At 32.5% G+C, this 24,286-nt stretch overlaps 2 protein-coding genes and 1 pseudogene across 2 annotated transcripts; 1 reads left to right on the forward strand and 2 right to left on the reverse strand.

Moving 5' to 3' along the window:
• Window positions 1-288: 288 nt before the first annotated feature.
• On the reverse strand, window positions 289-20,246 carry LOC145616111 (uncharacterized). Its single transcript, XM_081670818.1, has 4 exons — window positions 19,624-20,246; window positions 16,523-17,011; window positions 6,760-7,760; window positions 289-1,286 (listed from the first exon to the last, which is right to left on the reverse strand). The coding sequence occupies exons 1-4, from the start codon at window positions 20,244-20,246 to the stop codon at window positions 289-291; spliced, it is 3,111 nt and encodes a 1,036-aa protein (XP_081526944.1).
• On the reverse strand, window positions 2,786-4,609 carry LOC145617184 (UDP-glycosyltransferase 90A1 pseudogene; annotated as a pseudogene).
• LOC145617185 (large ribosomal subunit protein uL1) lies at window positions 12,883-15,846 on the forward strand. The gene is made up of 6 exons (XM_081671869.1): window positions 12,883-12,956; window positions 13,062-13,098; window positions 13,999-14,218; window positions 14,657-14,822; window positions 15,223-15,428; window positions 15,631-15,846. Exons 2-6 carry the CDS (start codon window positions 13,094-13,096, stop codon window positions 15,682-15,684), a joined length of 651 nt encoding a protein of 216 aa, XP_081527995.1. The 5' UTR covers window positions 12,883-12,956; window positions 13,062-13,093; the 3' UTR covers window positions 15,685-15,846.
• Window positions 20,247-24,286: the final 4,040 nt, after the last annotated feature.

Below are 24,286 nucleotides of genomic sequence, written 5' to 3' on the forward strand. Positions count from 1 at the left end.
AATGATAACAATATTGGTGATGTAAAAATTGATTTTATGCTCAGATAGTAAAACCTACAAAAATCCGTCAAAAAAAAAAAAGTAAAACCTACAAAACAAAAACATAAATAAAAGAAATTAAACAATTATAGAAATTTTGAATTCATTATTTCGAATTGAAAGTACTACAACAAATAAGAACAACTTCACTCAACATAACCCTCATTTGGGGTACTTTTAAACACATATAACATGTCGAAAGAAAAAAATATGCATAGCAAAACAATCATTATTTAGTCATATATTTCCTCAATAGCCATATGGAGGAGGGCTTGGGGTGTATGCGGGAGACTTGTAAACCGGTGACTTGTAGATTGGAGATGGAGTGTAAACTGGTGACTTGTACACTGGTGAAGGAGTGTAAATCGGGGACTTGTATATTGGAGATGGAGTGTATGATGGAGATTTATACATAGGTGAAGGTGTGTATACAGGGGACTTGTACACAGGAGATGGAGTGTACACTGGTGACTTGTACACAGGGGATGGAGTGTACACTGGAGCCTTGTAAATTGGTGATGGGGTATATGATGGAGATTTGTACACTGGTGTTGGCTTGTATATTGGAGACTTGTAAACTGGAGATGGGGTGTATACTGGTGATTTGTATACAGGGGATGGAGTGTATATTGGCGACTTGTAAATTGGAGAGGGGGTGTAAATTGGTGATTTGTATACAGGAGATGGAGTGTAAACTGGTGACTTGTATACAGGGGATGGAGTGTAGACTGGTGACTTATGAACTGGAGATGGGGTGTAAATTGGTGACTTGTATACAGGGGATGGAGTGTAGGCCGGTGACTTATAAACTGGAGATGGGGTGTAAATTGGTGACTTGTATACAGGGGATGGAGTGTATACTGGTGACTTATGAACGGGAGACGGGGTGTAAACTGGTGACTTGTGTACAGGGGATGGAGTGTAGGTTGGTGATTTGTATATTGGAGATGGAGTGTAAACTGGTGACTTATATACGGGTGTTGGGTTATAAACTGGAGCCTTATAGACTGGAGATGGTGTGTACTTTGGGGATTTGTAAACTGGTGTTGGCGTGTATACCGGAGATTTATAAACTGGTGATGGAGTATAGATAGGGGATTTATAGACAGGCGATGGTGTGTACACTGGCGACTTGTGAACCGGTGATGGTGTGTACACTGGGGATTTGTATACTGGTGATGGTGTGTACACTGGTGACTTATACACTGGGGATGGTGTATAAACAGGTGTCTTGTACAACGGCGATGAATAAGAATCACTAGCAGATGAAAGTGCCGCTAAGGTCACGAGAAGAAATGACATGAAAGAAAGACTATTGAAAGCCATTGTGAAACAAGAACAATGACACTCACTAGCTAGATTGTGTTTAGAGAATTGCTAAAAGATCGAAGTTTGAGCTGTGGAATTCCTTGTTTGTAGATGGGGTTTATATAAGGGTAGTCTTTGAATTATTTCTTGATATAATATCAATGAAATGAAATAAAAATAGATTCGTTAGGTTTATCCTTGTCATCTCAATCTTGTTTGAATGTATGTAAGCAATTATATTAATTGACTTATTCTTTTTTATGTGAATGTGGACGTTCAATTTACCAGTGACTACATGCAAATGGTGTTATTATTATTAGTACTCAGTAGCTGCCAGTCACGAAGCAGCCTGGTAAATTGATAAATTTTAGCACAATCACGTATAAAAATGATTACTAATACTACGTCGCATATAATAATTTGCATAAAAACTTCAAATAAAAAACACTGACAAAAATTTGCAATTGGGAATTATTATATTATGTAAAATAGTTAGGTAGCTTTTTTTGATTGGTCAAAATTTTCCATTACTAAATAATATCATCGCACCAAACTAGTTGAAAATCAAGTATATTTATGTTTACAATAAGCAACAAAATATCACAAATATAACGAAATATGGTTTGATTGATTGAATTATGATGCGAAGATATGTCGACTAAAATCAAATTATAAACTTTGCATTAAAAATTTAAAAATAATAATACTTGTAGTGTAGTACGTATCTTACAAGAAGTGGTCGAGTATTTCATCTCAATTGTACGACAATACGACATGCATGCAGGAGCGTTGGAAAATTATTGCTTATTTGCTGCTAATGAAGTCATATTGGCGCGTTTTATGGATTATTGGACGTTTAAGTATTCGAAAATAATTCCTTCAAAACAAGTCTTCCAAAATAAAATGTCACCCAAAATCTTCCAAAGTAAATGCCTTATAGGCTTGTAGCTAATTGTTTTTTTAGAGTTAAATTACTTGTTTAATTACCCAAAAAAATATGAGTTTTAATCATCAAAAGTCATTTTATTGTAAATGTATATGGACTTTTTACTTTTTTTTCATTTTATTAAATTAACTCTCTTATCGAATTGAGAGTTTGTCGACTGAATAAAATATGAAATCTTGAAAGAGAGACTTGTGTTCATCACCCATTAAGTTTCTACTATATATCTTACAAAATATATACTATACAAGTGTGAATTGAACTTTTTCTAAAGAAATTCCAAGTGTTATTATATAGGTGGATGGACCATGGGAAAAGGATACCAGATGATCAAGAGCAAGGTAGACGTTCTCAAATAACGTAACAACAGTGAAACTGCACGGTGATCAGCTATTTAAACTAAAGCACAAGTTCGTTGGGTGGCCTTATGTTGGGCTCATAGCCTCATACGAACAATAGGCATCATAATGATGTGTATGAACTACTCGACATTGCTTGTTTCAGCCTTAAAAGTAATGGACAAGAGTTGCAAGAGGTATTAAGGAAATTAAATTGGCTTAGAATCTCTACAATAATGCTTGATCATAAAGGTGGACAGCCGACAAGTTCAACAAGCACATGATTAGTTAATTAATCACGCATATTAAGCTAATATGATTGTAAACCCTATGCATTATCCTTAACATACATTTTGGTTTGTCTCATCTCTAATTCATTCAACAATTTCTCAAGATTACACCAAGATGATCCTCCTTCTTCCACTGATTTCTTAGCAATCTCACTTACTTCTTTTACCTTCTTTCTCACCTTCATTCCCATCTCTCCTTCCATCAACTCCTTTACCATCTTACTCAAACTTTCCCACTTAACAAACCTTCTTTGTAACCCATCATCACAATACTCAACTCTCAATCCCATTCCAATCTCCTCGGCCACCATTTTCGCGTTCAAATGTTGTTCGGCTATCATAGGCCAACCCAATATCGGTACACTTGCACATATGCTCTCAATTGCCGAGTTCCACCCACAATGACTCAAAAACCCTTGCACACTTTCATGCTCTAGAATTTTCTTTTGATCTACCCAACTTCTTACAACTAACCCTCTATTTTTTACTCTCTCTTCAAATCCACCCATAATGTTTTCTTCTTGGTTAGGTTTTATCCTTAAAACCCATAAAAAGTTAACACGTGATTTCTCTAGCCCTAGCGCGATTTCCTTTAATTGTTGATCGGAGATCTCAACTTGTGTACCAAATGCTACGTATAGCACGGCCTTTCCTTCGTTGTGCTTAGTGTCGAGCCACGTAAGATAATCATCTTTCTCTGATTTCTTGAGATTAGACTCTTCAACCAAACATAACGGCCCAACACACCAAGGTTTAGGCGAAAAATTCGAGTTGAAGTAATCAACAAAAGGTTGTTCGAGTTCGTAGAAACTATTAACCACCAAACCAAAGCTCATTGAAGTAGCACTACGACATTTATTAAGAAATTCCATGTTATCTCTCCCATTTAACGGACTATCAACATCATCTTTAGTTACTTGAATCCATGGAAAATTCGGGACTTGGATCGACGATGACGGATCACAATCATCGGATTCGAGTAGCGAAAATAGACCGTTTTGTGACAAAACCCTTGAAATAACCATGTTATACATGTTAAAACCATAAAAGACTAATCTAGGTATACCAAACTTGGAAGCTGATTGTTGAGTCCAATAAAAAAAACCATCGGAGATGATTACGGAGACGGGGTTATGGCCCTTATGAAGGTTTTCGAGGGCGGTTTCGAAGTGAGGTTGAAGATTTATTGTGGAATTAGCAAAGGAATTGAAGAGGGACATAGAAGGGAGTTGATCAGTGCTTTGGACACCTAGGGGGATGTCGTCGTGAAAGGTGGATAAATTAAGAGAGACGATTGTAACAATATTTGGAATAAGCGAGGACAAAGAAGCCGTGATGAAGGGCTCATTAGCTGGGGTGGTGAAGACGGTGAAGGTTGCGGCCGGGCGGTGGTTGTGGATGAGGTTGGTTAAGTGTAGAAGAGGGATGGTGTGGCCTTTAGCCATGAAGGGAAACAATACAATGTGTAAATTATTACTTGCCATTCTTTTTTGTTCAACGATTTATTTCCTCTCTTATTTTGATTTTGTTATTTGATCGATTATCAATATGTTATATGTAGTACGACATTTCAAGAATTATATCTCAAGGATCGCAATCATCGCATCATGGAATGTACTAGAATAACAATCTATGGTATATTGACTCTATTCAATAAAGTTTTAGTGTGAAATAAGAACCAGTTGTTTGTTACGAGTATCAATAAAGAAGGGGACAAAGGTACGTTGGTTTACTGTGGACTTTTATCTAAATTCATCGAGATCACTCATCACCTGTTTCAAAAGCACCCGCACTACATTGTTAAGCTTTTTATTTTTCTTTTTTTTTTTTTTTTTTGACAACACGCAAAAGCTTAGCATTTTATTACTCCATCAACGATTCACAGTCATTTTATTACTCCCTATAGATTGTTAAGCTGTGAGAGTGAGGGATAGCACAAGTGACTAAAGCTTTTCTCCCGATTTCAAAAGATTTTGAGATCGATTCTCATCCCCACCCTTGTGACTCTCTACACACCAAAAATTAAAAAAAAAAAAAAAAAATACATTGTTAAGGTTATTAATTAGTACATTTTTAAAAATTTTGTTGGGGTCAAATGATAAATAATATAAATCAATGCAAAATAAAGAAATAGATCCCTATAGACTAGTAATAACACTATCACATCTTCACTCTTTGTTTAAATAGATCCCTATATAAATCCGTTTTATATGCGGACACAAATGCAAAATATAAGAATACCGAATACAAAAAGATAATACATACTACTATAATCTTTGTTTCAATCTTTAATTTCGTTCTTCGCCTTTTTACTTTTGGCATTATTCAATACGAACCACCATTTGTAATTTGTACATAATAAGAATAAATAATATTCACTTGAAATCTTATAAACTTATTAGTCTCTACATGTATTAGTTTTCAGAACAAACATTATTAACATTTTATAACTTATACCAATATGTACATAATTAGATCCACAATTTGGTTTAAAATTCTTGAAACAAGGATAGGTTGTGGAATATAATCCATTATTTGCTTAGGTTTATACGTAGCATACATTTCGTATTAATTAATTAATACATAGGATTTTTCCCTTCATTCACTTTACTATTAAAAAAATAATAATAATAATTAAATAAAATAAAATAAAAAAAAGTTGATTTTAAATTAGATTCGTTAGGTATAGTTAGTTAGTTACACTATGTATAATACAGTATGTATAAACTAATCTGCGCAATCTTGTTCTTAACGAATAATTGAATTAACCATTATTTTAAGCGAATTTGGACGTTTGTTATTCAGAACTAATCCGTTTGACTGCAAAATGGTTGTAATTAATCTTATTATTTCATGATCTAATTGCTGGCAACTAAAGCAGCCAAGCTTGAACCAATTAATTGCTTTCAAAAAAAAAAAAAAAAAAAAAAAAAAAAAAAAAAAAACTTGAACCAATTAATTAAGTAATTAAGTTTCACTCATTAAAAAAAAATTGTCTTAATTAGTTATTTGAAATGGATTAAAAATAATTACTAACCAACCTAATCGACCGGCCGAAACTCTCATGCAGCCAGTAGCAATGTCATAGCTCACACAGTCACACGTACGTATTTTGAGTTTTACATCGATCATATTTTCGCAAATCCGATTGCATACTACGTATATATTTGCCTTTCAATTTATATGCCATGGATATAAAATAAAGCATATAATCATTTGAATTAAATCCCTTTGAATATTTAAAAACATTTGTGTTAGTCTTTTAGAGACGATATTTAGTAATTTGAAAAATTAGGAAGACAAATTAAAGGAGCTAGTTACTTTTTTTTTTTTTTTTTTTTGAGGGAAAAAGGAGCTAGTTACTTATATATGAACAGAAAAACTAAGAAATATTTTTTTATTAAAGCAATGTGATTAGACAAAAAGATACATGGTTATATTATGAAATTGTACGAGCAATGAAACTAATTTAACAATATTTTATATTACTTGATTATTGATAACTATATTTGCTTTAATAATGTGAGTATGTGACTAATGTAGTATGTTACTACTCCGTAATTTATTATAGCTAGTATTTCGTAGATAAATAGTGCATTACTCAAGTGTGCTAATTTTAGAAAAAAAAAAAAACAAAAAAAAAACAAAAAAAAAACGCAGTAAACAGAATAATTATTTATTCATTTGAATTTAAAGCAATACAATACGAAGAACATAAAATAACATAATAATGGAGCAACTTCACCCGACTCCTCAATTAGAGTTATTATAAAATTCAGCAAGAACAATTAAAACAATCATGTAGGTAATTTAATTTCTTAGTAGCCGTATGAAGGACTTGGAGTGTATGTAGGGCTTTTGTAGACCGGAGCAGGAGAGTAAACAGGTGACTTGTATACAGGGGACCGAGTGTAAACTGGGGATTTGTACACAGGGGATGGAGTGTATATCGGTGACTTATAGACTGGTGATGGAGTGTAAACTGGAGACTTGTACACAGGGGATGGAGTGTAAACTGGAGACTTGTAAACCGGTGATGGGGTGTAAACGGGTGCCTTATACACTGGGGATTGAGTGTAAACTGGAGACTTGTAAACCGGTGATGGGGTGTAAACGGGTGACTTGTACACAGGGGAAGGAGTATAAATAGGTGACTTGTAGACCGGTGATGGGGTGTAAACGGGTGACTTGTACACAGGTGATGGAGTGTAAACTGGAGACTTATAAACTGGTGATGGTGTATAAACGGGTGACTTGTAAACCGGTGATGGGGTGTAAACGGGTGACTTGTAAACCGGTGATGGAGTGTAAACGGGTGATTTGTACACAGGGGATGGAGTGTAAACGGGTGACTTGTACACAGGTGATGGGGTGTAAACCGGTGACTTGTACACAGGAGATGGAGTGTAAACAGGTGACTTGTAAACCGGTGATGGGGTGTAAACGGGTGACTTGTACACCGGGGATGGAGTGTAAACAGGGGACTTGTAAACAGGTGATGGAGTGTAAACGGGTGACTTATAAACTGGGGATGGAGTATAAACTGGCGACTTGTAAACCGGGGATGGAGTATAAACTGGTGACTTGTAAACCGGGGATGGAGTGTAAACAGGAGACTTGTAAACCGGGGAAGGGGTATAAACTGGCGAATTGTACACGGGAGATGGAGTGTAAACTGGAGACTTGTAAACTGGCGAAGGGGTGTAAACCGGTGACTTGTACACAGGGGATGGGGTGTAAACTGGAGACTTGTAAGCTGGAGATGGGGTGTAAACTGGTGACTTATACACCGGAGTATAAGATGGTGTTTTGTATGATGGAGTAGGGTTGTAGGAATAATCAGTGGCAGATGAAACCGCCACCAAAGCCATAAAGAAGAATGACATTAAAGAGGAACGATGGAAAGCCATTTTGATGGAGGATGACTTAAAGGAATGAAGTATGAGATTGCTAAAGAAAGGATGAGTTGTGGATAATATGGTTTGCATAAGGGCTATATATAAGATCATTTTACTGTCCACTCTTTGATATAATATCATTAATACATAAAAATTGATCAACTCTTAATTAATTTTTATATATTTCGATTGGTGCCAACTTTTCATTGTGATTTTGTCAATAACAATCGCATTGACTATCTTATTTTTTGTGAATGCGGACATTTTTATTCGAATATTAGCTTTTGAATATCAATTATTGAAATGTAAAATGTCTTACTAAATTCAATTAGTAGCTGGCAAGAGGCGTCGAGTTTAACATTATTAACTTATTATGCAAAAAATATTCGATTAAATTTTCAAATAAAATCACCGACTTGAACAAGTTGCAATTTGTGGATGAAAATTAAATTTGTTAGGTAAATTGATAATAATTATCAATTGTGATGCTTAGTAACGTCGACTTGGTCTAGTGTGAATATCATTAGATAACATTTTATATGTCAGTTTGTAAAAGATGATATTTTTAAGCTGATTGATGATTGGTATGTAGCTTGTCGATTGTGAATTGTGATGCAAAGAAACTTCGACTTGATCTACCTTTGAATTAGAAATGAGTCTACACTGAATTGTTCATGTTTTACCACCATAACTTGTTGACTATTATTTTATCTATTATAAACTACATACTTAATATGTAATAATGATATATTACGCGTATTGAAATTAATTAGTCTAAATTAATTGCAAATGTCTACTCAGTATATTAAAATAGTAGGTTAAAAAAAAATATAGTGTTATATGTTAAGATAAAGAATTGAAGATTTAAAATTATTTTGCTAGTATGGGTCCAAAAAAAAATTTATTTTGCTAGTAAACGAACATGAATTAAAAAAAAAAAAAAATAGTTATGTAATACGGAATACTTCATATATATGTAATAATATTACAACGTTTTTAACTCTTTATTACTCTAGACTCATTACAAAAGTTTACTCCGACATTTTTTTTTATTATTTTATTTTGAAGGAGTTATTATGGATTATATATATACTACGTATATAAGTAGGAACAAAGACTAAGTTTAGTTTAAGTGTATTAATTAAGCTATTAAGTATTGAGAGTATTGACTTATTAAGAGGAGCAGAGAAGACTTATGGCTGCTAATGATAATAATAATAACGTGTTGTCAGTGTTTAATGTTAATCACTATTGTTCAAGGGAGTTGTTAAATTGTTAGCTTATATTAGAATAATGGAGCATATTTGCATGGTATGGTGATCCAATCAACTAATTTTTAATATTTGGCATATCGACACATACTAGTATACTACTACAGTACTACAAGTACTATCAATCAATCAATTACATAGTACTAAAAGCGAATATAAGAGGACACTTGTCAATGTATTATTAAATAAATTTCCGCCAAAAGTACTTTCTAAAAAAAAAAAAATTACATTAAAATAAGATTGCATTTAGATTATGACTTTTATTTTATATAAAATCTAAAGTAAACTTCTTAAAATATTGAATTGCACATTATAACTATATCACATATTTGAATATTTTATCTCTCATGTTTTTATTGTTCTAATACGAAGTATATTTCATACGGTTTTATACTGATCAATCGATTAAATTTTTTTAATATCTAATTAAATTTTTGTTATAGTTAGTCAACAAATGTGCATTGCACGGGATTTAACCTAGTAAGGTATAATAAGCGTATAACCCTCATTTTAATCCAACCTCGGATCCAAGATTCCAAGTATGCATGAGCATGGATATTATGGTTGCATGGATATTAAGCAAAACATAAGTGTAAAATTATGGTTATTAAGTGTTGCCTAAGTTTTATTCATAGCTAAATTGTTAGTTTAGATGAACTACTACGAGAGGGGGGGTGAATGGTAGTAGGTTCCAATCGCGGAACTTAAGCGGAAATAAACAATAAAAACATAAAGAAACTTAAAGCACACAGCAAGTTTTACGAGGAAACCATCCAGTGCCTAACTGGAAGTAAAACCTCGGCCCTATTGGGACTTATAAACAAATTCCACTATAATAGGCAACTCTCCTAGTACAACCTATTACACAGACCTTTGCTTTGCAAGTTCCTCTTAAGACACTTGCTAATTGATAAGAACCTATCCTATCAGACCTAAGACAAACTCAGGCACCTTTTTCGACCCAAGACACACTCAGGTTCCTTTCTCGACCTAAGACACACTCAGGTTCCTTTTTCCCACTTGCAACCCAAGACAGACTCGGGGTGACTGACTACCACTCGAATTTTAGAGAATTCAAACTCATACACTCAAACGTGAATTTAAGAGAATTCACAATCTCACCCCAAAACCAATTACAACTCAAAGACACACTCTAACACATAAATGGAAAGCTACACATGAAACCCGAAATCAAAATGATAAAGCTTAAACCTTTGGCAAACTTACTCTTAAGCACTAAGTGGTTTTCACGCTTAAAAACTCTCATTTTGCTAAGCTGAAACACTTCTATATTTATAGGAGTTTCTCAGCTTCTCAAACTAGGGTTTTCGCAAATCAGATAGATCAAACAGAAATATGATCTTATCTTCTTTAAAACCGAAACCAAACAGGTTTAATTTCGTTTTTCTGAAAACCAAATTTTATCAAATTCGTTTTTGTTAAAAGATAGAATTTTATGAAAAAGATAAAACCAAGTTAAACCAAATTTTATAAGATAAAATCAATCAAGTACTTTTTCATAAAACTTATGATTATCATTTACGAATTAATTAGTTTGCCAAGCTTTATCTGATTTCTAATAAGTTCCATGCATATCTATCATTTATATGTTTACATCATCCTACGAAAACAAACTTATCTTTTACACAACTATAAGTTATGAAGTTCATCTTCTTCGGTTGATATCTTGATCTTTGCCTTGATCCTTGGTTGTTGAGGCTTGCCCCAGCATTACACCGGAACCAGGTCGTTACAACCGTTTTGAAGTTCCTGTTGAGAAACTTCGGGAAGTTCCATTGCTGGAACTCTTCTTCTGTCTTTTACTTGTCCTCATGGATCTTCCAAAGTTCCTTTGTCCCAGTTCCTACTTCATCCCTCTATGCTTACTGAACCTGCCAACATCACAACACTAGAAAATCCTTATTAAAAGGAAGTTTGCTCAATTCTTAGCATCATCATCAAAACCTCATAAGGGTCAACATAAATAAAAGTTTATTATCTCAAATGGAATGCATTCAAATAAGAGTCGGAGTGCATTTTATTCAATCAACCTTTTTTTTTTTTTTTTTTTTATTCTCACTTTTTTTTACATAATTTGAACTTATATCTTATTTGAACTTATTTTAATTTATTAGCCTTAGTTGTAAAATAAACTTTTTTTTTTAAAGAAAGTTATTTTGAACTTGACGTGTTAACCTTAATAACTTATATGAACTTCTTTTCTTAAATTATCTTGTTTGAACAATTATTGAACATTGAACGTATTGATTCTTATCCAAGTTTTCTAAAATACTCTTCTATCTACACCTAAAAAGAGTTTCAGTTTGACTAACACATATGTTAATGTACTTTGACCATTGATATCTTCAATTGTCTATTATTAAAATTAATATAGCAAAACTTTATATAATAAAACATTCGTCCTAATTATAATTATATAAAGTCAAGTCAATATTACTATACAAAAAGTACAAAAGTCAAGTAGAATAATAGATGCATTAATTTATTCAGATACGAAAGGAATAATTGGAATTAAAGTAAGCAGAACAAACTCTTAACACTTTGTAAGACATACATAAATTTAATTTACAGCTTATGTTTATATAAGTAAAATTAAAGTTAATTGAACACTTTACAAACTCTTTAAATATTAACTATAGTTCAATTCATGTGAGTAAAATTTGCAAATCAAGGAGGGCTTTGGTAAAGAGCTTAATAGGGCAAAATTAGCTCATCATTTTACCACTACAATAAACTACAAGTGGGATGTTTGGTGGTGAGCTGATTCAAAGAAGTTCCAAATAAACTCATTTTCAATAAGTTGTTTGGAGGGGTTTTTTCGCTCGTTTTTTCAAGTATATTAAGCTGAAATTATATTATACCCTCCTTTAACCCAAAACTCTGCCACAGTTGTTTGGTTCATTCACTTCATTGTCATTAAAGGAAAAGAAGAGAAAGGAAAGGAGGGGAAAAGAAAGGAAGAGAAGGGAAAAGAATTGAAGGAGATTTTATTTCCAATGTTTGGTTAATGAAAGGTAATGATGGTTAGAGAGAGGAAATATGTTTTTATTTTCCCTTTCCAGTTGAAATCCTTCAATTTGGGAGGAAAGGAAATCTAAAAATTTGTAAAGAGGCTTTCCTTTTCTTAAAGTTCTCATGTCATTCATCAAACCAAACATGAGAACATAGTAGAACCTTTTCCTTTCTTTTTCTTTTCTAGTTAATCCCCTTTAATCGAAAAGGCCCTAAAGGCCTAAATTAATTATATCAATGTCCTTATTAGTCATTTTGCAAACTCAAATATCTTTAAGAAATCAACTATATACTAAACATTTCATACAATCAGCTAATACATTAGTTTTTTGAATGGAATATGCTAATACAATCAGTCAATCAAAACAAATAATACAACCAAGCAGTCAAAATCAATTAACACAAATACACAATATGGAGTAAGGGCCTGTTCTGATTAACTAAACTGAGCTGAACTTATTGGAGCTGAAGTGAATTGAACTGAACTGAAATGAATATTTTAAAAGAGAAGAGTTAAGATAAAAATTGAACTGAACTGAACCGAAAATAAGCTGAAGAAAACATGCCCTAAATTTTAACTTTTCACCGCGATTTCGTGACAAGTATACAGCCACACCAACACTTGCAACTTTGCAAGCACAGATAAACAATACGCCGTTACCCATTTACCCTAGCTACAAATCGAACGAGGGCCTAACTTTTTCGACCCATCAATAACCCGAAAAACAGTCCAAATAAAAAGGCCCAAATAAAATAAACCTTTAACCTATTTAAACCTTCTTCACTACTTGCAACTCCTCTTTGCAGCAGCCGTAAACCCTAGCTATTTCTCTCCGGTACTCTTTTCTCTCTCATATTTTCCTCTGCAAATTCTTCGTTTATTTCAATCCCTATATTTCGATTAACTTTTATTCTCCATTTTTTTGTGTTAATTTTTTCAGGTTTTCGACCTTGCTCGATTTAAGCTGTAATTATGAGGTATGATATTTTTCTGCATTTCTGATCTCTAATTTTTTCAATATGCATTCTATTTATCGATGCATTTCATGCTATTTTCTGTTTGAATTTGTGTGATTAGGGTTTCTGCTAGTGTCTCTTTCTGTATGATTTAGTTTAGGAAATGTGTGTATTTAATTTGATAATCTTAAAATGTTATTGTGATATAAATTATAGGTGGGAGAATATGAAAATGCTTCAAAATTATGTGAATAAATTATTTGTTTTAGTTATTTAGTTGATCTTGATTAGTTTGTTATGTTTATTGATTTGTGCAATACCTGTAATTCTTAATTAATTGATTTTGGAAGGCGCTAACCCTAAGAATACTTGGTGATAGAGTGAGTTGATTTTTCCATTCAAATAATTTTTAAATGGAGCATATCAATGTTGTTATTCCTGGCTGCATTACTCTACTCAACACAAATGTACATTCTGATCCGTATTGTTAAATGATCCCGATTGTTCAAAGTTAGTTGTTAGCATTTCGATTTTAGGTTAAACCTTTTCGATGTCGATCGTTATTTGCTTACAGTGTATTCTGGTTGCATTACTTTACTAAAAGACAAGCTTATAGTGAGTTAATCTTGTATAATCCCGGTTCTTTTACAATTGTTGACATTATTTTTTTGTTAAAAAAGTATTCTTTCACTCTTGACTAGCAAGAGAAAGCTTATAGTAACATGCTGTGAAGATCTTTTAAGCTGAATTCATGTAATAAATGCAAGTTTTGACAATGATTCTAATAGAAATGCGTTCTTATTTGTAATGTAAGTACTGAGGTTATATGACCTGGGTATTGAAATTGTTATCCTCTGTTAATCACTTAAAACTTGGTTGTCGCTCTTCAGTTTAACTTATGTGTTTTATTTGTCTCTGCAGTAAGCTTCAGAGTGAAGCTGTGAGAGAAGCAATCTCTGGGATTGCAAATGATGCCAAAGAGAAGAATCGCAAGTTTACAGAGACAGTTGAACTCCAGATTGGTTTGAAGAATTATGATCCCCAAAAGGACAAGCGTTTCAGTGGCTCTGTTAAGTTGCCACACATCCCTCGTCCCAAGATGAAAGTCTGCATGCTTGGAGATGCCCAACATGTGGAAGAGGTAACTAGCTCTTAGTTGTAGATTTGTATTTGGTTATCTGAGCAATTCTGTAACTTGGTCGAAAAACCCTGTTTGAAATAAGCCGGGCAATGGTCCCCTGTGCAATTATAACTTAAGTTTTTACCAGATATCGCTGCTAATTATGACATGTATGCTTGTAGATATCTCTTTAGGCATTTGAGTTGTAGCTTGTATATGATTCTTGTTATGGAATCCCTAGCATTTTATTGAAGTAATTAGATTTGTATCTATCGGTTGTCAGTAAATCATGCCTCTCATGTTATTCTACGGCTTCAAGATTATATAATGCTTTCAAGTTTTCTTAAAAAATTTGTTTTTCTGCTTATCATGCTCTTTGGTGATTTTAATGTTTTGTTTAGGCTCTCTAAGCCTTTGCCCTGTTTGCTGTCTCATTTTGCAAATTTAATGTGATTGTAGGCTGAGAGGATCGGTTTGGAGTGGATGGATGTAGAAGCATTGAAGAAACTAAACAAGAACAAGAAGTTGGTGAAGAAGCTTGCAAAGAAGTACCATGCTTTCCTTGCATCTGAAGCAGTCATTAAGCAGATTCCCCGTTTGCTGGGACCTGGTCTTAACAAGGCAGGCAAGTATTTTTTATTAGCAGTAAATATAAGATGGTTTGTATATTTCATGTCCACCTTTTCTCTCTCATTTGTTTGCATCACATGAGCATATTTGACATTCCCTGCCTTTTACTCTTTATATTAAAAATATTGTGCCCACTCTATATGGTGCGATTATATACATACAGATTAAGTATATATTTTCTAGGCCAAACATTATTTATATAATACTTTGGGAATATATACGTAAAAGGGTAGAGATGTGGTTTACGCCCTATTTAAATCATAAAATTTACTAAGTTTAGATTGGGTCAAGTTGCTTTGAACAATTTTGCAGCATTATGTTTATTCATGTCCATGTTGTGAAATCTGTTTCATCTTTTATCTTTTGCTCATTGGTTATTTACATTGCTTATACAGGTAAGTTCCCAACACTTGTTACCCACCAGGAGCCCCTAGAGAACAAAGTTAACGAGATCAAGGCAACCGTCAAGTTTCAGCTTAAGAAAGTTCTCTGTATGGGAGTTGCTGTTGGCAACTTGAGTATGGAGGAGAAGCAAATTTTCCAAAATGTGCAAATGAGCGTCAACTTTCTTGTTTCACTTTTGAAGAAGAACTGGCAAAACGTGAGTATTTCTGGTTGCCTATGAATTTCATCTGACTTAAGTCCTGTTTGATGTTCTTTGCTGCAAGACGAACACATCATAGTCATGCAATCATGTATTCATGTGCATCAAATTTTGTTTCTTGGGATTTCCATTCTGTAAGACGATTGCATCTTAACCATATTGCAGTTGTATTAATCTAACTTTGATCTTTTTTAAACAGGTTCGATGCCTATACCTGAAGAGTACCATGGGCAAGCCATACCGCATCTTCTAAATCAGTCTGTATCACCATTTTTGGCTGAGTTGCGTTGTAGGATTTGAATTTTGTTGACTGCCCTCTACTAGTAGTACAATCTTAATTGTTGTGAGCTTTAGTATACTGGGATATTTTTCTTAAATGAAATGGCTAAAAAATTTCTGCTTAATTTTATCATCAGCGACATCTTTCATATTTGATGATTTGGACCCAATGGGCAGTTTTGGATTTTTGGGATTGATTAAGGTTAGTTTCTTATGTTGCTTGCTTGTGGCAGTTAGAGCAATTTTCTCATGGTCAGATGCGCAAGTCCAGTGATTTTACTCTGCATCAATGAAAGCTTTTTGCTCGTTGGTATGATCGAAGGTTATTACTGCTAGAACTAGACCGATGTTTAAATTTCTAACTCACCCACCACCCACCCTTTTGGCCTTCTCCCCAAAAGAGTGAAAAGACCGTTGATGCCTTGTTTTCTATATTTGGTTTAATTTTCTTAATTCAATTGTGATTTTTGCATTCAAGAATGTTTAGCTTATCTATAAAATGTTCATAGAAATTCTTGGATGAACAAAATTTAAACGCTTATAATTATTGATCAGAACTCATACATTGATCAGAATGAAGAATAAACAATCAAAACATTAATGACGAACATTGTCATTTATTCTTTAAAAATAAAACGTTACAAGATAAAGAGCGACTTGTCAAACGCAAACCTCAAACCTAACTATCACTCACTGGGATTTCACCAAAGAGGTGCATTGCAAAGGAGGGTTAATTTGTAAGAAATTTTAAGTACTTGTGCTGTATGTGAATGGGAACATAGGGTGAAATATAAAATTAGTAAATTGGCGATGGGGTGTATGTTGGGGAATTGTACACTGGTGAAGGTGAGTATTCTGGAGATTTGTACACCGGTGATGGTGTGTATTCCGGAGATTTGTACACTGGTGATGGGTTATATTCCGGAGATTGGTATACCGGTGAAGGGGTGTATTTTGGAGGATTGTATGTTAGTGATGGGTTATATTCTGGAGATTTGTATACCGGTGATGGGGTGTACTTCGGTGAAGGTATGTAAGTTGGGGACTTGTATGTTGGTGGTGTGTAAACTGGAGACATGTAGTACATAGGGGACTTGTATGTGGGTGGGGTGTATGTTGACGGTGGAGAGTATACTGGTGGGTAACTGTATGTTGGAGACTTGTACATTGGTGGCGGTGATGAGTATTTTGGAGACTCATATACGGGTGGTGACGAATAAACCGGTGGTTTATATATTGGTGACGGGTAATAAGTTGGTGCCTTGTACTCGGGAGAGTAGGAAGGTGTCTTATACCCTGAAGTGGGGTAGTCGCGAGCGGATGAAACTGCCACCAAGGTCATGAGCAAGAAAGATATAACTGAAGAGTGATTAAGTGCCATTTTGTTGAAAAAACTTTGATCAGATTATTCTTACAAGATATTTTACGAGGAGTATTTTGATTAGAGATTTGAATTTGTTGAATGTAGGATGAGTTGTGAAGCATATGATTTGTGAATGGCCTTTATATAAGCAATTACTTGGATTAATTCCATGCATAAAATCACTAAAATAATAATTATAAGTTGAGCAAGTCTTCAATCTTTTAATCATGGAGTAGCTCATATAAGTACCGTTGTCTAAGATTATTTCAATTCAATGACAAAAATTACTTGAATTGTTCCATTTTTTTGGTTGCTTGTAGACTTTTACTACTCCCTTCAAATTGACAATATCAGTTGGAAGTAGTAATTTGATGCAAATGACTTGTTTTATTTATTACCCAGTAGTACCATTTGGTAATAAATTTATATTGGTAGGGGATTATGAATCATAGACGTTTAATTTAACTTTCTCAAGTTCTGAACTAAATGAATTAATCAAAAGTTTTCTCTTAATTTTGTTAATATATATATATATATATATATATATATATATATATATATATATATATATATATATATATATATATATATATATATATATATATATATATTTAAAGGAGAGTTTTTTCTGAGAGCATGTAGAATTTAATTTTCTTAGTGCGCCATGTAAGATTATAACTTTTAGTTGTAGCCAGTTAAATAAGAGATTATTAATTTCTTTTAGAATTAATTAATTCAAATGCCACGCAAGCAAAATTGGCGAATGATATTTTTAAGTTCAAAATAATTAAATATAAAATATTATTTTTTCATTTTAGGAATATAATCTAAATTTGTAATAAATTTTAGCACATAAATACAAAAAAATATATATATATATATATATTTTAAAAAATTCGAAGAAACCGTGCATCGCACGGGCTTCATCTAGTATGATCTGAAGCTAAGGTTTAGCGTGAGGTTTGGTGGTTTCAATCTTTTAAAGCCCCAACAAATTGTTTTACCCGTTTTGATTAATCACGTACCAAAAATAAATAAATAAATAAATAAGGGCTTGTTTGGCATTGTCTTTTGTTTTTAGTTTTCAGTCTTTTTTGAAAACAAAAACCCAAAAACATGAAACAAGAAAAAAGTTTTTTCACTTTTTCGTTGTCAGTTTTCAAAATTATCATGATTTTAATAAGTTTGGATAAATTTTGATTCATTATATGACATATATCATAAGATTTTAAAAAACAAAAAACCAAAAAACAAAAAACTACAGTAATGCCAAACAAACCCTTAATGAAGTGATTTATGCTTTCTCCTGCTTTATATCGAGCTGCTCAGAGGAAAAAGTTGATGATTTTACACCAAAGTGGTTCCTTTGATTTTAATTGTAACATTTTACTAGTCTACAATATTAGCACACTAAATTTTAATTGCGTTTCGTGATTTATACTAAAAGAAATATATAGTCATATGAGAAGTTATTAGATTGTTCACAACATATAATTTTTACAAATACATAATTTAAATGTAAACGACTGAAACTATGCAATACAAACATGAAAAACAGAAGTTTGACAGTAAAAATAAAAATAAAAATAAAAATGTCGAAGAAGTATATTAAATCAATACCAATGATTCAATGAAATGTTCTAGGGAAAACATAACCTTGGAATTGTTCATTTGCCTTTAAAGTATCAATTTACATGCATGTTTACAACCTACGATAGATCCTCTGTCCCCCTCTAGTAATTCAAGTTCACTACTTGACTTTATATGTCCGATTAGTAATCATATATGGTTTCAATCAATATTATATGGCATGTAAGTGAAATTTAGATAGATTGTTGTTAAATTTATTTAGTTTTTAATAAACTAGTACTGCTAAAAACTATAATTCTATTTGTGTTTTAAAATTTCAATAATGTGATTTCACTTTTCAATACTTCGTATATTACTAATTTCATTTTATAATTTGACCAACTTTCTTATATGATGTGTTTGACTGCTTGTGGCAATTGGCAAACTTCAACTTCTGATCTGTTAAATTTTGAGCACTATGGCCAATCTGATTATTATTGTTTGATCATTATAACCTGAAAGCTATTGGAAACTTTAATTTTTCAGGTGATCAAATTTTGTTACCACCTGTTAAGTCCTAGTCTAGAGTTGTATTGACCAAATTATACAGTAACTTTTTTTTTTTTTTTTTTTGACAAGAACAGTAACATTAATTAACTAGATGTCTAGATGTATATGGCACCTCAAGCAAATAATAATACTATGTAATAGGTAGATACATCAGAATTAAGAAACTTGTAACATTTATTTATAAAAACTCGTACGTATTACACAAATAGCCCGTACAATACACAAGCTTATTAGCTGACAAATATATAGTCAATTATTTTGAACATAAAACGAACGTGAGATATGAAAAAATTAACAAACCTAATAACAATGGTTAAATTGAATACTCGGTATACATATGTAGAAGACTAGTAGGTCTTGCGCGTTTGTGATGAGGTGATAAATAATCAATAAACCGGTGATGGAGTGTATTTAGGAGACTTGTACTCAGGAGATTTGTAAACCGGTGATGGTGTGTATTCAGGGGATTTGTACTCTGGAGATTCGTAAACCGGTGATGGTGTGTATTCGGGAGATTTGTACTCAGGAGATTTGTAAACCGGTGATGGTGTGTATTCAGGAGATTTGTATTCAGGGGATTTGTACTCGGGAGATTTGTAAGCCGGTGATGGTGTGTATTCAGGAGATTTGTACTCGGGAGATTTGTAAACCGGTGATGGTATGTATTCAGGAGATTTGTACTCGGGAGATTTGTAAACCGGTGATGGTGTGTATTCAGGAGATTTGTAAACCGGTGCTGGGTTGTATTCAGGAGATTTGTACTCTGGAGAGTTGTAAACCGGGGATGGGTTGTACATAGGTGGGTAAGTTGGGGACTTGTACATTGGTGATGGAGTGTATTCTGGAGACTCATACACATGTGGTGGTGAGTAAACCGGTGGTTTGTATACTGGCGCTGGGCTATAAGTTGGCGCCTTGTACTCGGGAGAGTACGATGGGGCCGTATACCCCGGGTTGGGGTATTCGCGAGCAAATGAAACTGCCACCAAGGTCATGAATAAGAAAGACATGAGTGAAGCATGATTTAGAGCCATTTTGTTAGATGGACAACGTACTTATATCAGGTGATTCCCACAAGAGATATTTATTGTTTTATAGGGGAATTTTGATAAAAGCTTTAAATTTGCTAAATGAAGATGAGTTGTGAAGCAAATGATATGTTCACGGCCTTTATATAAGCCATTGCTTGGATTAATTCCATGACATTAAATCACTAAAATAATAAATAAAGTTGTACAAGTCTTTAATAAAATTACTTTTAAAATGCTCTACTAGATATAACCTATGTCAGCACGAAATTTTCAATTCAACGACAAACATATATAATTGAATTGTTCGTTATTTTCGAATTAGACTTTTACTAATTACATTCAGATTATTAAATTTGAGTAGTTAATTTTAATGATAGGAAGAGTGCATGTTTAACTCTCTTAAGCTATGAACTTGTCAAAAGATTTCCCTTCGTTTAGTCATAAAACTTAACTGCTACTTTCACCAAGAAAAATAAAAATAAAACTCAACTGCTACTAAGCAACAATGACAACACATTGTGAAGATTTTTTTTTTTTTTTTTTTTTTTTTTTTTTTTTTTTTTGTTTTTTTTTTTGGGGGGGGGGGGGGTGGGAGGGAGGGGGTTTTGAATATAAGAATAATTGGTCCAACTTAATTACGTAGTACGGAGTACATATTTTGATGCCTAAAGAATGCTAATTTGGTATAGAAATATTAACGTTAATTAATACGAAGAATCAACTAATAAGGGCTCCTTTTGAGCCATTGTGTACATGTTAATGTTATGGAATTCGAAGATGATTAGTTTAGATGGTTTCACGAACAGTTCTTAAAAAGTGTTAGTTTATATCGTGTAATTTTTTAGGTTATTGAAAAAACCTGGGATTACTTTGTTATAGGATTGTCCATTGCAAAGCCTAGGACTTGAGTCCCGCTTCGATAATATGAGGGGCTAAAGTGGGGCTTATATAAGACAATAGCCTCTCCTCCTCTTGAGTTAGCTTTTTGGGATAGCTCTCCTATTGTCCTATACATACTTCTTACTTGTAATCTTATGCTTACATATACAGATATACTAGTACTTTGTGTATTTATTTGTTCCTAGGATTTAAACTTAGGACAACTTAGGGCCTGTTCTCATTGACTGAACTCAACTGAAATAAATATTTTATTAGAGAAGGAAATTAGGAGTTGAGCTGAAGTGAGCTGAACTGAATTTTAACGTAAGAGAACAGGGCCTTATTGTACATAAACTCTCAATTTTTGTCATTAAACTTAGACACGCGATGTTGTCATATTATTGATACGAAGTAATAATCTAAGAAATGGTGTATAGTTTAGTTGCCTAATTCTTGGTTTAATTTATCAGATCTTCGAAGCAATGTCATACTTCATACTTTGTATTAATTAGCGTTATAAATCTAACAGAAATACTTGCGTGGACCTGGTTCACAATAATATTATTGTGGACCCGAGGTTTATACACACGCAACTGACATTATATTGAACATAATGACCTTTATTTTTAACATAGTAACCTTATTTTTAACATAGTAACCTTTATTAAAAGTTGTATAACATTTAATACTATTGTGAACTTGAAGTACGACGTTATGACCCTAATTTTAACATAGTGATCTTTATTATTAATATTGACCTTATAAGATATTTCATTAAAAAAAATTAACCTCTTATAGCCTATATATTACCAAAATGACTTTTATTTTCAACATAGTAACCTTCATTTTATTATAGTGACTTTTTTTTTATTAATAAAACAACCATAGTTTCTCTAATGTTAGTGGTCCACAATAAATTAGTGTGAACCAGGTTCATTTAAGAATTTGTATAAATCTAATTACCAATAATCAGCCCAATGTTCAGTATTTGACATGGGTGAAGCCCACCCCACTGCCCCACTTCCGCCAATAGGTGAACCCTGGTCTCGTGATCAGGTAGAAATACATGGTCCTGCGATCAAACGTCATCGTTTCATGCAATGAAACGTAAATATGAAACCACGTGACGTGACTATTCATTAAATGTAATAAACTCTGTTGTTGAAAAGTTCATTACTACAGTAAAAATAGAATGTTCAATATTTAATTGTTAAATGATTATTCATTAGTTAATCTATTTGTTAAATTTTTTTTGGTGTGGAAGAGGTCCAGCCATCAACCGAGGGAGCAAAGAAACTTAAAGTTTCGAAAAAACAAGGTAAAATGTTCAATTTATTTGAATTAAATGTTCATTCCCTCATATATTTGAATTAAATGTTCAATATTTAATGGTTATATGTTCATTTTAAAGAATGTTCATTTTTTATATGATACATGTTCATTTTTAAGTAAATTAAAAAAAATGCAAAGATGAATAATATTCATCAATTTTGTTTTTTTTTAAATAGTGAATATGTTCATAAGTTATCTATTATATGTTCATTTTCATTATGAATATGTTTATATTGTTGTTGGGTATTGGTTAATTTTCAATTTGGCATCATAAAATGTTCAATTTTTAGTCATAAAGTGTACATTATGAAATAGCTAAATGTTCAATTTTTTCAACAACAGGCTTTTCTTTTCTTCTTCTTTTCTTTTCTTTTCTTTTTTTTTTTTTTTTTTTTTTTTTTTTTTTTTTTTTGTGACAATAACAACAACAGGATTTCATGGATGAAAAAGTTCATTACTAAAAGTCGAATGTTCAATATTTAATTGTTAAATGATCATTCATTAGTAAGCTCTTTGTCAAATTTTTTTAGGTGTGAAAGAGGTCCAGCCATCAACTGAGGGAGCAAAGAAACTTAAAGTTTCAAAAAAAAAACAAGGTAAAATGTTCAATTCATTTGAATTAAATGTTCAATCTTTAATGGTTATATGTTCATTGTAAAGAATGTTAATTTTTCAAATAATACATATTCATTTTTTATGTGTGATTATGTACAGATGAAACAGGAATAGAAATTGTTCCAATTCAGCAGCCAATCAAAATAGATGATCCAAAGAGCACGCAATTATGGAAGCAAAATAAAATTGGAGATTTGAGCTGAAAATTAAACGATGTCAGAGAAAAGATTGGATGGGCTGTAATGCAGTATACAACAAAACGGAGTCGTTTTGCCGAGGGACTTAGGGACCACAAAATGGTGGATGGTCTCGAGACCAGGGAAAAATTTGCGCACTTCCGCTCCAAATATCTGGGCTTTAGATGCCTAATTCTTACATTGGACCAAGTTAATCTTACAACAATAACATATTAACATGTCCTCCTTTATTAATTGATCCAGGTTCCAGGATATTAATTAGCATATATATTTTTTTTAATTTGTAAAAACTATTTGATGATCAAATTAAATAAAGTGCATAGTTTCAACCATTTCAAAATTTAATTCTCAATGAGTAAAAAATATTACAAATATGAAGTATATATATATTATCTAACATACGTATTTAGGTAAATTAACAAGATTTCACATAACTATACTTTTGTTTAACAAACCTCACCACATGTGGTGGTCAAAGTAAAACAAAATCATTTTATGTACACTTGGGTATACATAGAGGTAGGTGCACCCAAAGTTTTTTTAAAAAAAGTAAACCTAAAGATGGTATTTTGTTCAATTTATATACGATTATTAAATGGGTAGAAAATATCCTTCGGTGCACTTTTCATTAAAAAAAAAAAAGTATTGAGTATGTTATATTAATAATGTACTCGCAAAAGTTAAACAAGATTGCATATGACTATATTTTTTAATAATTATAAGTTCGAAATTAGAAAATAAAAGGTAAATATTGTGTGTGAATAATGTAAATGCTTCGAGTTAATATGATGGAGGAAATATGAAACATGAAACCATCGTTCGATGCCGCCTGCTGTTTCACAAAGTTGGTCATTGTACTCGTGAAACATGAACGGACTATATGCAATAATGGCAATTGTTTCAAAAGTTAATTAAATTTCAGAAAATAGCAGCTTTTGGTAGATTATATTATGTGAGCCCCAATGTTTAATTAAATCAAAAGAGTTGCTTGTAGAGTCTTTGAAGCTAAAAATGACGTGA

This window comes from Chenopodium album, chromosome 26, assembly GCF_948465745.1.
Source record: "Chenopodium album chromosome 26, dcCheAlbu1.1, whole genome shotgun sequence".
Taxonomy (NCBI): domain Eukaryota; kingdom Viridiplantae; phylum Streptophyta; class Magnoliopsida; order Caryophyllales; family Amaranthaceae; genus Chenopodium; species Chenopodium album.

Excerpts from the sequence above, each read along its gene's own strand:
- LOC145617185 (XM_081671869.1), top strand. Across the intron at positions 14,219-14,656 it reads ATGCCCAACATGTGGAAGAG|GCTGAGAGGATCGGTTTGGA; the intron begins GTAACTAGCTCT and ends ATGTGATTGTAG. Across the intron at positions 14,823-15,222 it reads ACCTGGTCTTAACAAGGCAG|GTAAGTTCCCAACACTTGTT; the intron begins GCAAGTATTTTT and ends TTGCTTATACAG.
- LOC145616111 (XM_081670818.1), bottom strand. The coding sequence starts at position 20,246 with ATGGCTCTAAATCATGCTTCACTCATGTCTTTCTTATTCATGACCTTG. Across the intron at positions 17,012-19,623 it reads CCTGAGTACAAGTCTCCTAA|TTCAGGGTATAAGACACCTT; the intron begins ATACACTCCATC and ends CGACTACCCCAC. Across the intron at positions 1,287-6,759 it reads CAAAAGCCCTACATACACTC|CATCGCCGTTGTACAAGACA; the intron begins CAAGTCCTTCAT and ends GTGATTCTTATT.